This window comes from Marmota monax, unplaced genomic scaffold (genome assembly GCF_021218885.2).
Source record: "Marmota monax isolate L192 unplaced genomic scaffold, Marmota_monax_Labrador192_F-V1.1 WCK01_AAM20220418_F8-fsc00025, whole genome shotgun sequence".
Classification (NCBI taxonomy): domain Eukaryota; kingdom Metazoa; phylum Chordata; class Mammalia; order Rodentia; family Sciuridae; genus Marmota; species Marmota monax.
Window position 1 is genome coordinate 4,205,492 of NW_026691950.1, and position 14,861 is coordinate 4,220,352.

Sequence of the window (14,861 nt, forward strand, 5' to 3'; positions counted from 1 at the left end):
GAAAGCATCTTACTGTGTATCATAAAGAGATCATTGTTCCTTCTAAAACTAAGAGTTTAGAAAAAAGACATTTTCTGAATTCAAATAAGTCTATTGTCTTATAACCAAAATTCATTTAATATTAGTGAAAGATAGTGAATTATTTAACATTATCAACGACGTGTGACTGAAAGTACGCCATTAACTGGATCATAATAAGTATTATGAACTTTAGAATACTCAATTTTGCAATGCTGATCTTGTTTTGTTTTCATTTAATTCCCTCAAAAACTTTGAGAGTTCTGTTAAATCCTCTTAAGGGTAAGGAAGCTATGGCTTTGAGAGGTCATAGAACTTGTCTAAGAAAGTGATCAGAATTCCTCTTCTGAAGCCAAACCTGGGCATATCTTACCACATGACTGCCTAGGTTTTCCAGGTGCACTTGAGGCCTTCTGGTCTCTTTGCTCATTGTTCTGGGATGGGGTTCAGTTGGTCAAGCTTACTCCCCAGCCTTCATCACTTCTCTAAGTTCTTTTCTGGCTTAACTCATTCTAAAATGAAAGTATACACCAGCAAGACACTCATCTGAGTCCACATCATCACACCCATTTGCCTCCTAGACACCTCTCTCTGGCAGTCTCAAAGGCATCTCAAACTGTCCACAAGGCAGCCTGGGACCTTCACCCTTGACTCAGCATAGAACCACACACCACTTACTTTTACAAACTGGAACCCTGAGAGTTGTCCTTGCACCTTCTTCTTCCTCTTGCCCCTGCCCAATCTCTTTCTTCATTCAATAAATATTTACTAAACACTATGTGCCAGGTCTCATTAACAACTGCTAAGGACACCCAAAAACACATGAGCCAGAGCCCCTCCCTTCTCACGGGACTTATACTCTACTGGCTGTAGACGGATAGAATATGAATGAAAATAAGTAGGGTATGTAGCATGTTGGGCAGTGATCAGTCTGGTCAAGTTTACTTTTGAATGTGTAATGACTTCCTTTTACTGCTTTTCACGATCTCTACAATATCACTTAGTCTAACATATTTTCGTTTTTTATACCAACTACTAGAATATTCTTCTAACTAGTCTTCTTGAATTTTCCTTCCAATTCATTTTTTGTTGTTTAACCAAAAGGATCTTTGAATGATGACAATATAGCTAACATCCGCTTACCGTTTACTATACACTAGGCATTATTTTAAGGACTTACTGCACATTCTTCTATAATAATAGCCCAATATGATTACTTGATTAACATCCATCTTCTCTACTGGATTATAAGCTCCATCAAGGCTACTTTTAGTCACTAACTTTTGGTCCTTGCATACCATAGACTTCAAAATAAGTATCCATTTTTATAATGAATAAAGTCTACAAGTGTTTAACAAGTTGATAGTCACTACTAAAAACATTCCTTCTTTGCTATCAATTTAACAAACAACTGATCATTTCCAAAAGATTTAGCAGTTGACATGATATAACTTTTGTTTTTAAAGCTCTCCAACAATTTAAGAGTATTTTCAAATAAGTATGCATGCCACTTGTTACTTACACATAAAAATAGGAAACTGTATTATACTAAGCTGTTAAAAGCATCAAGAGTTAAAATACATTGGGATGGATGTCTTAAGTGTCTCACTAGTAGACAATCTTACTATGCTTTATTCTAAAATTTTTAAAAATTTTGTTCAATAGCATATAAAGGAAGATTTACTAGACCACAAGCTCTGTCTTATTCACTGAGGTGTGAGTGGAGGACATTACTAACCTTCACAGACATTCTGTTCTCTACTTCCATGGATGTGGGGTGGATAACATTCCCTTCCTCATTATCATAACACTATTTCTAATCCTGGGCTGTAAGCAGATGTGATGCACACCACTTAGGAGCCAAAACATGTATGATGTGAGAGTTCCACTCCCTGTCCCCTTTCCTGTTCCAATGACCACTGACATTCCACATAGCAGAACCTCCATTCAGACTGTGCTCCTGAAGAACTATCTGGAACAGGGGCACCTCCTGCCCTCCATTCTCCCAGTAACGTGCAGTGTCTTTGAGTAAGTGCAAAAGATTCATGCACTAAACCTCTAATGTTTGGAACATGATTTATTACCACACAAACATTTAGCACATCCTGAAGTATATCCTAATGAATGCTTGCTTGGTTTTGTTGAAAGAATGCATGAATATATATGAATATATATGTATATATATATGTATATATATTCATTATATTTTCTGATAAAGATAGCTTTTTGTCCGACTATCACTTATATTTTTCTTTTTCTAGAGAATGATATTTCAAGCTTAAACTTTTAAACATTACAAACTTCTTATTAGATATTCTTACAGGTAAATTTCAGTTAATATTTTAACACCTATTTCACTAAAAAGTACCTCCTACGCCATTATTAGTACCTAATGATACTATTACTATATTTCTCAGGGTCTGATTGATTAGTTTCTTTCTAACAGTGCTCATATTATTGCCAATAAGAGTTCTATTTAAAATTATTTGTCAAATACAATTTTATTTACCATGTATTTTCAAAGATGGGGTACTAGAACATAGCTAGAGAGCTTATGACTTTGCTAGGGAACCAAAAAAACAAAACAACAACAACCTAAATTAAGGGAAGCAGTTTAGAAGGGTGCTCATAAGGCAGAAATGCAGACTCAAAAGCCTTGTTTGAAATCTAGCAGTCCCAGTCATTAGCTGCTTGACCCTGGACAAATTACCTTGTCCTCTGTTCCTCCTCATCTGCAAAATGGGGATAAGATCAATCATACCTTAAAGGGCTGTTATAAGATTTAATAAAGAACACAGTACAAATATGTGGAACCCAGAAGCACAAAAATGTTATTTATGTTATCGTTGGTGACTCTCCACAATCATGTTCTCCACATAGCGCAAAGAGCATTACATGAAACGGTGTTCTAATTCCACCACTTGCTTGGACAAGATATAGGATCTTCCTAAGCCTCAGTTTTCCTTATCTTTAATGGAGTTTAATATACAACTTTCAAAATTATTGAGGGAACTAAATGTAAATCACATTAGCAGAAATAATAGCACAATGTCTAGGAAAAAACAGGTACTCCATAAAAATTAGAATAAACAAAATCAGAAAAGTGAGTACATAAGGTGATGAAAGAGTTTAAACTTCTAATCCCTGAAAACTGTCAAATCTAACCATAGTTTAAAGGATGCAAAGTCTGCATGGATCAATATAAGCCAGAAGAGAGTCCCTTAAATTTCTCAACTAGGGGTCCCAGTGCAGTGCATCATTTCCAAATAAGGGGACTCTGCTGTCCTACACATATGCACGCACACACGCCAAATCTTCTCTTACACTCTCAGATGCTTTCGAGACTGCTGATCTAAATGTTTAGTTGCCCCATTTCCAATGGCCCTAGTGATGCTGTGGCTCATGTTTTCTTTTTAATAATATTAATGAAATGCTGTTACAGAAATGAATGCTTATGAAATATTAAATTGAAGCTTTATAAACACCTTCTCACTACTTAGCAGCTGACATGATATAACTTTTGTTTTTAAAATTCTCCATCAGTTTAAGAGTATTTGAAAATAAGTATATATGCCACTTGTTACTTACACATAAAAATAGGAAACTATATTCTACTAAGTCACTACTGAAAATGCTAAAACTATAGACTTAAAAAAAAGATCAAATTTATTTGGGGGGAATTTATTTTACAAAAGGGAAACTGACTTCCCCTTTTCTCTACTACTACAGAATGCTAAAAATAGCCAATTTTCTGTTACTGTAATAAAATAAGATAAAGGAAAAGGAAATTGAGAACTACTAAAATAAGATGTGAAAGAATCAAAGGCATTTAATAAGGCAGAAACTATGGTATTTAAATCTAAAAGTGAAAGAATAAAAAAAAACTATATTTAGATAACTTTGAGGCGACTTCATTTAATTGAAAACAATGCTCAAGGATGGTTTCCAGTTTATGCCAATTATTACATTCAAACTATTTTATTACTAACCTATAAACATAAGCAAATATTGTAAGGAGCATGCCTCAGTACTAATCTAATCTATTAAGAATTAACTTCAGGGATGGGAATATATTCCATACATTGCTAAACTGAATGAGCATAAATTACAGCCTGTGTCATGAATTAAATAACTTAAGAAAACACTTCTGTATACAAACATATATAGACAAGTCACATTAGTGAAAAAAATTCAAATACTTACTATATCTTCTATTATTTCTTTGATAGCTGCCACAGCTAAAATAAATAAGAGAGGAACCAGTGTTGTATAACGACCTGTTGGTGACACATCAGGTATTTGCTATTTAAAGAAAAGAAAAAAAAAAAGCAAGAGAAATCCAATGAGATTCAAAAAGTTTATACTAAACCTAAAAACAACAAAGTATTAGTGACTTCTAAAACATGCCTCATTTGTTCTACTATCTTGGCAGACTAACACTGGGTGAGGCAGTGTATTTTTATCTAACAAGTAGTTAGAAAAACATATTAATGAGCTTTATGACAAGCATATTGCATACAGGCTAACCTACAATGGGGGGTTGGTTAAATAAATAATAGCATAGTTATGTGATAAAATATTTTATAACAATTAGAAATGGCATCTGAGAAGCACAGCGAATACCTAGGAAAATGTTCACATATTATTATGCATATAAAGCAGACTATAAAACAATGTGTGCTCTATGATCCTTTTTTTTGTTATCTAAAGCAATATATAATGCTTGGAGGGGGAATAAAAGACTAGAGGGATATCTACCGCTACTTTTTAATAAAACAATTTTTTCTAACACAATCAGTTATAATTAACTCTGAAAGAGGTTTTTACATTCTAAAGTTCAGAAGTGACACTTTCAATGCTATAAAACTAAAGTAAAATTTTAGGAAAAAGTTTCATGCCTCTATACCACTTAAAATGAATAGTTCTTGCCACATTGAATTTACAGAACACCTAAACATGGTGATAAAAATGAAGCAAAAGGCTTGAAGAGGCGGTGAAATTCTGGTCCTGCTTGCAGCAGTAGCAGGAAAATGTCCATCCAGACCAGCCTTCCTCTCTGCTTTCAGCTAAGTCTCAGGGGACTGGTCATGGGCTCCACAAACACATATATTAACACCTGAACATTTAACTTTGAACTAAGGTTTTATGATGTGACTTTACCTGAAGCAATGCAATAAAGAGAAAAAATGAATTAGCAGCTCTTCTGAACTGAGAGTAGAGGAATCTTGGAAGGAATGTGATTATGTTGTATTTTGCAGTGCTAGAAAACAAAAATGAAAAGTAGCAGAGAAATTGATTACTCCACAATTAGCACACACATTTACAAAATTCCATTACCACCACCACATACACACACATACACACACACAATTAGATGAACATTTGCTCAATGTTTCCAATTGAAAAAAATCTTGCAAAGGGTTATTAACTTAGATGAAAAAGTGTGAGAGGAGATGGCTAAGTCAATAGTAAAGAGAAAACCATAGGCTTTCTCTTCTGCATAATATCATTTGTTCTCTTTGGCCAATCACCCTGCTTAACAGCACTAGGAATAGTTTATAAAGAGCAACTTGAATCTGTATATGGGGTAAAAATGGGAGCTCATAACCCACTTGAATCAAATTGTGAAATATGATATATCAAGAACTATGTAATGTTTTGAACAGCCAACAATAAAAAATTAAAAAAAATAAATAAATAAAGAGCAACTTGAGATAAGATAGTGTACTGGAAACATCCAGAGCTTTGTCTTGGTTGTAAAATAGAAGAGAGATTAAAGTAGACCTGTGCCATACTCCCCAAACTGAGAAATGTTACTCAAGAATTTGAAGTTGCAAATACTAGTTTAAATGGGCACATCTCGAATCTAGAAATTCTGCCACCAGAGAAACATAGGCCAGCACTGGGGGTATTCATGTGGACCAAGAGGTCTCTCAGCGACTTTGCTTACACTAATACTTTCTACATGATTGTTGGCAATGGAAACCTACCACTACAGTGAAGTCATTCTCGCAATTCCTCCACCCTCTAGCAGCATGCTGTATCCCTCAACTATCAAAAAACAATATTTCTTTAAATTTTTAGATTTAGATTTGCTGTGGGTTGGGGTTAGAGTTTTCTTGGTGCAGAATGGCAAAGATCTCTCCTGAAATGCTAAAACTTGCTAACCAAAAATAAATAAATAAATAAATAATACATCTGCTCTAGTCATAGGCTTAGAACATTTACACATGATCAGCTTCCATACAGAATTGGCAGAACAAGGGTTCTGATCTTTTCTGTTCCTTCGTACTTCAAGATTGTTATTAACACTTCTTTACTGGACAGAAGATGGAGAAACAACCTATTCCTGCTGGTGAGAGGCTCTCAAGAACTAACTGACTGAACTGAGGCTCTTTGCAAGTGGTTCCATTCCGACCTGCAGCGCTGCTCTGATGTTGTTCTAGTGTCCTGCAGGAGTCCCTACCTGACATGGTTATTGCAGAATTTTGTCAGCTGGGGCTGGTTGATGAATATAGTCCTGACTTCCTCCTGATCGGCCAGCGAGGTCTTCTCTGAAACTTCATCTGTCTTCTCATAACCTTAAAAAAAGACAAGTCTTTTTATTTGACAAGAAATGATTCATTTATTACCCAGACTGAACATGCATTCCGTTACTACTCTAGAATGTAAAATCTGTTGAAAGTACATGCTGCCCTTTATGGGTGTGCTTGTTTCCTTTATAATAAAAAGTAAAATCCCTGTATCTAATATTTCTATTAAATGTAAGTGTTGTCATTTAACAGTCACATAAAAATGGATCCATTTCAAAAGCAGTAACATCGATTTAAAACTTTCCTCAGGTAAATGTTCAACATCTTTCTTCCCATTACAAAAAAATATACCCAAAAGTAAATAACTCTCTACTGGTTTATATTACAGTATGGACTAATGAGACAAAACTAATCTAAATATATATTTAAGATTTTAAGCTAAACATTTAATGTTTTCCTTTTTTGGATGAAAACAGGAGAAAAAAAAAGTAAGTACTGTTTTAAATAAGCAACCACCACAATGATCTTATTGACTACAATCATTTAATCATTCCTTCAATTAGAATTTGGGCTCCTGAGTATTAAGGTTCCAAGATCATCTGAAGACATCTCACAATCATGGGAATAATTCAAGTCAACAGGATCCCTTGCTGCCACACTGACAACACATTTTTAAAAACCACATAAGTTTTATAAGAACAGCCTTGAACAGAAAATATTTTAAACTGCTTATTGTATGTTCTAGTGAAAATTCAAGGAATGCCTTACCCTTTTATTAAAAAGGGACGCCAACAGCGCTCCATCTGAAGTACCCACTCTTCCTTCCCTTTTCTGCCCAGCCAATGCCAACTTCTCCCACACAGCCGGCCAACACCTGGCCTCTTTTGAAGGGCCTCTAATATTAAAGTCGGTGAAGCTGCTTTGACCTACTCTGGCCCCAGCAAGACACTTACCAGGAGATTTTGATGCTCTCTGTTTAGGAGTCCGTCTCCATTTACTAGAAAAGGGGCTCCCTGGGGCTGTAGGCTGTGTGTTGTTACTCATCTTCCTAACCCCAGTACCAGCAAACAGCAGGTACTCAACAAATGTTTGCCCGATTAACACATGACAAATGACAAAGGAACGGTTATTTGGCTGTTATTTTTGAGGGCAAGAGAAAGCTTCTCCACCCACTGATAAAGACATATGAGAACCAAGAAAGAGCTGGTAAGGAATGGTACAAGAAAGCTTTGCCTGTGACATCTGGATACTGTATGAAATCAGAGAACCACTGAGGGGGTCTATAAAGGTGAGAGCATGAGCACAGACACAGGGCTGGGGGTGCGGACACGATGATGTGTCCGTAAGTGGGTGCAAACAGGGAAGTGCTACTGAAGCACACGAGAAGCACTGGAAGGGAGGGAGGGTGTCACATGGAACCTCTCCTGCTGGTGAAGAAGTCCATTTTCTGCTTTGCAACAGGCCACTGAAAGCATTCCAGGGTGAGATTTGCCTGTTATCCTCATCACCCTAGAAGTCACATGACACCAAATTAGATCCTGTCATACCCAGAAAAAAAAAATCCAGAAAAAGAGGCAAAATCTAGACTGGTGACCCACCTGTTCTCTAGAGTAGAACCATCAAAAGGACTCCATGGTTCTGGGCACAGAATATTGCAGATGCTATAGGCTTTCTTTACCCAGGCACTCTAGAAAAGCCTGGGAAAGATGATGTTCATGAAGCTGAATTTATGGAGAACTCTTGGGGCTCTGGGATGACCTGACCAGATGTGAGACTGGGGGAGGGGAATTTGCACAAAAGCAAGGAGTGAAGTCCTTAGCCTATGGGAGCTGGTGGGCACCCTCTCCTGTCTTCTCAGTGGTATCAGGGTTCCTGTGAGCTTGGCAGTGACAGGGACCCCACAGGCACCCTGAGGCTCACTCTCAGGATGTCCAAAGGCCAGAGGATTCATGTACCACCTGTGTAATGCACCCAATTGCCCACTGGTGCCTAGATCAAGCAGTGAATAGGCACAGCAAACTCAGAGGTCCTTGGGAATATTTTGAGAAGGTAACTTGGGAAAAGACCTGCTAAAGTGAAATGTGAGTATTTTTAACTGTTATAATTTTGAATAAATTTGTATTGTAGAAATAAACAGGTTATACCTGGATATACAGGAAAACTATCAATCCACACTTCTCTGTAAGGAAGAGAAATAAGACTCTTCTATCTAAATTAACAAACTCACACTTTGAGGGAGGTGGGTAGCAGTTTTGATCGCACAACTCTTCTCAATAGTGAAAACACATTTTCTACTGCTATGGTTTAAATATGAGGTTTCCCCTAAAGCTCCTGGGACAATGCAAGAATGTTCAGAGGTAAAATGATTAGATTATGAGAGCTGTAACCTAAATGGTAGACTAATCCACTTGAATGGATTAACTGGGTGTTAGCTGTAGCCAGGAAGGGTGTGGCTGAAGGAGGAAGGTCATTGAGGGTGTGCCTTTGGCACTTATATTTTGTCCTTGATGAGCGGAGATCTTGCTCTGCTTCCTGGTTGCGAGGTCCTGAGCAGCTTTCCTCCACCAAGCCCTTCACCTTGGGCCCAGAGCTATAGAGTCAGCTGACCATGGACTGAACCTTTGACACAGTGAACCAAATTAAACTTTTCCTCCTCTAGGTTGTTGTTGTTAGGCCTTTTGATCACAGCAATAGGAACTGACTAAACACCCACATTCAATTCAAAAACTACTTGATATGTACCAGACAACTCTGTTTTTAGGCTTCTATTTTTTTAAAAAAAATATTATTTCTTCTGCAAATTACCACCTTCATGAGCCACAATGACCCATAAAGAGCTGTGTGTATATACCTGGATGATGACTTCACTGAGCTATTGTACAGTGGTGGCAGAGACAATTGAAGGGAAAACCCCCCACCCCCCACCTCCATCCCAGAGAAGACAAAAGTAAGCCAGCTCAGTTGGCATTCCTTCCCATACTTGGCTCTCTCCTTTGCTTTAGGATTTGCTTGATGATTTGGAAGCTTGTTCAATGTAAGCATTTAAAATTTACTAGTAGCTTTTAATCCACCTGTTTACAGTCCTAAAAACTGTAGAGTACTGAGCCATTTTTACAGGAAGCAAAGAAGGAGAGCAAAGCTGTGGATGTAGTAAGGGTGACCACTGAGTCTTCCTGGTAGATCAGGTCCTCAGAAGTCATCTTTGTTTTTAAGCCAGGTTAAGTTTGCTGAGACAAGGAAATGCATCTTAATCACATTCTCTGGTATTTTTGAAGCTTTTTCTAGCCCAATATTACACAAAGAACATATACAATAGTTGTCATTTAATCTACATGCACCCCCAAAGCATTCAGCTGGTTACTTCTGGGATCCCCTCAGGGTCCCATCTTCGCTGGGTTAGTACTGAGGTGGTCCAGACTGAACTGTGAAGCCCACCATGGAATACATTCAAACAGCACATCAACTATAGTTAAATGGACGGTATTTGGTTAACAGCAAGGCCAAGAATATGACACATCTGATAGTTACTTGTTCTCAATAGGCTTCCTAGTGTGCAAAAAGTCTGTAAAACAAAAATATGTGTACACCTCCTGGAACAGTTGGTATAAAATGAAAGAGTATATATGCAAAGCACTTAACAAAATACCTAATATTTGTTAGGCACATAATAAATGTTATCTGTTTTACTCAGAGAGTTAATGGAGTATATGAATTAAGTTGTAGAGCCTCCCAAGCAATGTCTCAGAGTGGCAATTTCTCTGCTTTCCCTGCTACACTAAAAGTTTTCTGACTATCATAGCTGTAGCTCAAAGCCCTCACTGTCTGTTGAATTCACACATGAGCAAAATCAGATCAGCCATATATCAAGAACAGAACCCTCTGTTACAGGCAGACACGGGTTACCCAACCCTTAGAGACTGGTGGATCAAACCAAATCAATGATTAGTAAATGATGATGAGGAATGACTGTCATAGGAACTATAGTAACTTCAGTCTTGCGATAGATTCAACTCTCCCAGGTTGTCCTATCTAGAAAGTCAGTGACTAAGTGATAACGTGTCTGATAAGCACCAAAGAAACCCAGTCACCAGTGGCTGGAGGAAATAAGAATTCAATCCCACAAAAAGGGCAATGCCTCCATAGGACCAAACTCTTCAAAGTTTGTTGGAATGCCTTGGCAACAGGGCCATGATACATCAGGTCTGTTCGCTATCATTTCTCCCTACCACAGAGAGGCCATGGTTTAACTCAATGACTCACCCCTACTGTGACCACCTCCACCTCCAAATTCAAACTGATATTTAATCTTTCATTGGGATATCAGCAATCCCTGCAGGCCTAGGAAACAATCTGCCCCCAGCAAGTGACTTTGCTGCTGTCATGTTGTTGTGGTTTGGATGTGAGGTGTCTCCCCAATGTTCACGTGTGAGACAATTCAGGAAGGTTTAGCGGAGAAATGATTGGGTTATGAGAGCTTTAACCCAATTAATGAATTAATCCCCTGATAGGATTAACTGAGTGGTGACTGAGGGTGGGTGGGGTGTGGCTGGAAGAGACAGGCTATTGGGGGTGTGCCTTTGGGGTGTATATTTTGTATCTGGTGAGTGGCGTCTCTCTCTCTGCTCTCTGATCATTCTGTGAGCTGCTTCCCTCTGCCACTCTCTTTCGCCATCATGTTCTGCCTCAGTTGAGTCCTGAGGAATGAAGCCAGCTGTTTATGAACTGAGACCTCTGAAACCATAGCCCCCAAGTAAACTCTTCCTCCTCTAAAATTGTTCTGACCAGGTCTTTTAGTCACAGCAGCAAAAAAGTTGACTATAGTACATGTGTTGATCTCAAGAAATAAGATGCACTCATTTTCCCGATTTCCAAGTTGGGGGTATCTCGAGATGTCCCCAAGTACAGACACACAAGTTAATAGTGATAATGACACCTTTATCTACTCCTTTATCACATTTTGGATTCTCCAGGAGAATCACTCAAGCATTTACTTCTGTGTCCTCGGTAATCAGCAGATAGTTGACATCCACAGCCCCAGTTGTATTTGTAAGCTAAAAGTTCTACAGAACAAATTGCGGGTACACTCACACAACCATCCCTTCAGGAACTAAGCAAGACTCCTTCTCTATTAAAGCACAGTTCAACTTCTTTCAAGGTCATACTTTCCAAGGGCTATAATTTCTTAAAACCAGTCACAATCACACAATCTCTCTGAATAAACTATCCTAGCCCAGTTTTCATTAAGATGAGCCAGGGAAAGACTTTTCCTTATTTATGCCAAATGAAACAGACAATGATTCAGTAATTCAAATTTCCAGCTATATTGAAAATACCATATTCAGTGTTTATAACATTCTGTTTGATTCTTATTCTCTTCTTCTCCCCCAGAAGAAAAGCAGTTTGGTTTTCTGAATTTTGTTTTATTTCATCTCATGATGAAGTTATTTAGTATGCCCTAAGCACACACCAAACCAGGAATTTTACTATACCTAATTCTTCAGTTTTAGTTATAAAATGACCAAATGCTATTTCTAGACTTCTGAAGGACCAAGAATTTAGTATAGAGAAATAAATAGCCACGTTATCTTTCTTAACACTGCATAGTCTAACAAGAAGAATATTATTTTGTGTCAGTACGTATAAGCAACATCCTCCTGGTGATAATTTCATCTTCTAGCAATAATTTCCACTATGGAGAAGACTTAGGGTGCTGGTGGGTTGGCATCCTACTTGTGACTCTGAAGTGCACAAGTGCTCATCTCCCTCTCAACAGTGCTGAACATTCAACCCACAAAGTGGCTGCAAGGTGAGCTCTCTTTCTTCTACCAATTGTTTATGTCACCCTACACAACCCTCTTGATCCCTGAGGGTTATTCTTTTCCCTTGTAAAATGAGGAAGCTCCGCTGATAATCTATTGTGCTCTTTCAAGCTCTTAAACCTTGTAAAATTTGCATCCACTAGGCACCAGGAAGGGGGAAAAAATGTCAATAGTTCATTTGTTTAGAAGACCTGGGAAATTTAGAAAACAGAATAAAAAATTCTACTCATGCCTTTATCAAGATGTTTCGTAGCAACAGTCACCTTAATCTGTAGCCAACACTATCAGGAGGCCAAATGCTGCTCTGTGATCTTGGCAAAATCTCCATATTTGAAGAGATAAGCAGTGACTACAATTTAAGCCAACTACCACCTGCAACCTACCGACCAATGATTACTGAGTGACTGAGTATGCTGACATGCAGTCTTCCTTCCTATGCCCAGACTCAGCACATGTTTACAAGCACATAGTACTATGTAACGAAGAACAATGCTCGGTAGTTATTCAAGTGAAAGGCTTCTGACCTTCTACAATGAAAGCAGAATAATCTCTAAAGTTTTCTACTTCTTATCACAAATAGCAAGATCCAATCAGTAAGATCATATTAGTTCCTTCATTTGTTTATTCATTCATTCAACAGACTCAAGCGTCTACTCTGTGCCTACTATTTTTATTTTATTTTATTTTATTTTTTTTTTAATTTTTTATTGTGGGTTGTTCAAAACATTACAAATTTCTTGACATATCATATTCCACACTTTGATTCAAGTGGGTTATGAACTCCCACCTTCACCCCATACACAGATTGCAGATTCACATCAGTTACACATCCATTGATTTACAAATTGCCATACTAGTGTCTGTTGTGCTCCGCTGCCTTTCCCATCATCCACCCTCCCCCCATACTATTTTTAAAATGCTATAGAAATAGCAGAAAATAAGGCAAAGTCCCTAATTTTGGACTTATTTTCTAGAATAGTACAAGATAATTACAGATCATGGTAATACAGATGAAGAAAATAAACCAGTGTTTGAAAGAATGATTGATAGACTTCTCTGTGCTTCTGTTTTGCCGTCTATATAACAGCCCTAACAAGAATTCCTTACCTCAAAGGGGTGGTTGTGAGGATGGGATAAGTTAAGAAATGAAAAGAATAATGCCTGGCAGGTAGTGAGAGCTCAGTAAATATTAGCTGTTCTCATTGTTGTTGCTTCTACCACTGCTCCTCACGCTCCTACTGCTGAGTAACTGGAGGCATCCATCAAGGGGATGCTGAGTTGAGACCTTGATGATATGTAAAGAAAGGTCAGGGAAACCCAACCAACAGTCAGAGGGGCAGGAACAGAGTACTGGAGGGAAGAATGGACTTGGCATTTCCAGGAACATGAAGATAATGTTCCTCATAAAACAAAATGAGGCAGGGCCAGACTGGAGAAACAATGAGCAATATGAATTCATATTCTTTACGTGGTAGGAATCCACACTTTGAGGTTATATGACAATCGAGGTAAAAGATGATGGGGTCTGGGTTGGACTGTAGTGACAGAGATAAAAAAGAAGTGGAAGTGCACATGGCATTCTTGGAGGGCAGAGCTGGCCTGACCCTGTAGCCTCTCCATGTCTCTCGTTATCACTGTACAGACCACACACAGCTACCATCTCATGTCACTCCAAGCAGAAGCTCAAGACATGAAAAAGATGTAGGAGTTTTAAAAATCTTATCAATTATCTTTTTGTTTGGGGATCACATGACAAATTTACAATCTTTTGGATATCTTGGCTTAAATAAAATGCACTGTTCAGATTAGTGACCCATTGCTTTTAATGTAGGATTTAAAACAAAAATTAATCACTTAATGAGGGCTTCTCTTTACAGTCAAACAGCCCTATCCTAAGAATCATGTGTCTTTTTCTCATTAAAACACAGTAATCAATAATATTTTAAGTACAGAATACAACTAAGGAAGGCATCAGTATCATGCCTAAAAGCAAGAGATTATAAGCTATGGTGACTTTAGACTAATTACCCTCTAGCTGCCTACTTTCTTACACAGGTTTTGTGGGGATTATATGAGTTCATACTTGGGGCAGTGCCTGCTTCCTCATATACACATGAAAATTCTAGCTATAATTTTCTATTATAAAATAAGAAAGGCAGACTGTGTGTTTGTGGTGGGGGGAAGAATACACTTGAAGACAGATCTGTGTTCAAATTCTGATTATGGTACTTCTTCCTAACATCAGGCACATTATTTTATCATCTGAGCCTCAGTTTCCTCATCCATCAACATCATTGATGTGAAGATGGCAGCAAGGTAGCATGATACCTGTCACTCAGACAGTCCCTGTCACTCTATCCTCCCCAGAAAGTGTAAAATTAATCTCCCTTTAAAAATACTCAATATAGGAAAAACAGAAGTCTCAAAGACATTAATGTAAGTATTTAACATTAAAATGTTTTGAATAATATTTAATTAAGGTTGTGACCAG

The 14,861-nt window shown here is 37.8% G+C and overlaps 1 protein-coding gene across 4 annotated transcripts in view; it reads right to left on the minus strand.

The window, feature by feature from the left end:
- The window catches only part of Atp8a1 (ATPase phospholipid transporting 8A1), a 213,183-nt gene that overhangs the window by 177,885 nt on the left and 20,437 nt on the right, over window positions 1-14,861 (minus strand). For 3 of the 4 annotated variants that reach the window (XM_058582796.1, XM_046455993.2, XM_058582822.1), the window contains exons 2-4: window positions 6,485-6,599; window positions 5,179-5,278; window positions 4,222-4,320 (exon numbers count right to left, since the gene is read on the minus strand). In XM_058582796.1, coding sequence (XP_058438779.1) covers window positions 4,222-4,320; window positions 5,179-5,278; window positions 6,485-6,599 — 314 coding nt within the window. Of the gene's footprint in view, window positions 1-4,221; window positions 4,321-5,178; window positions 5,279-6,484; window positions 6,600-14,861 lie in introns of those variants that run through there. The other variant, XM_058582868.1, reaches the window with a different exon arrangement.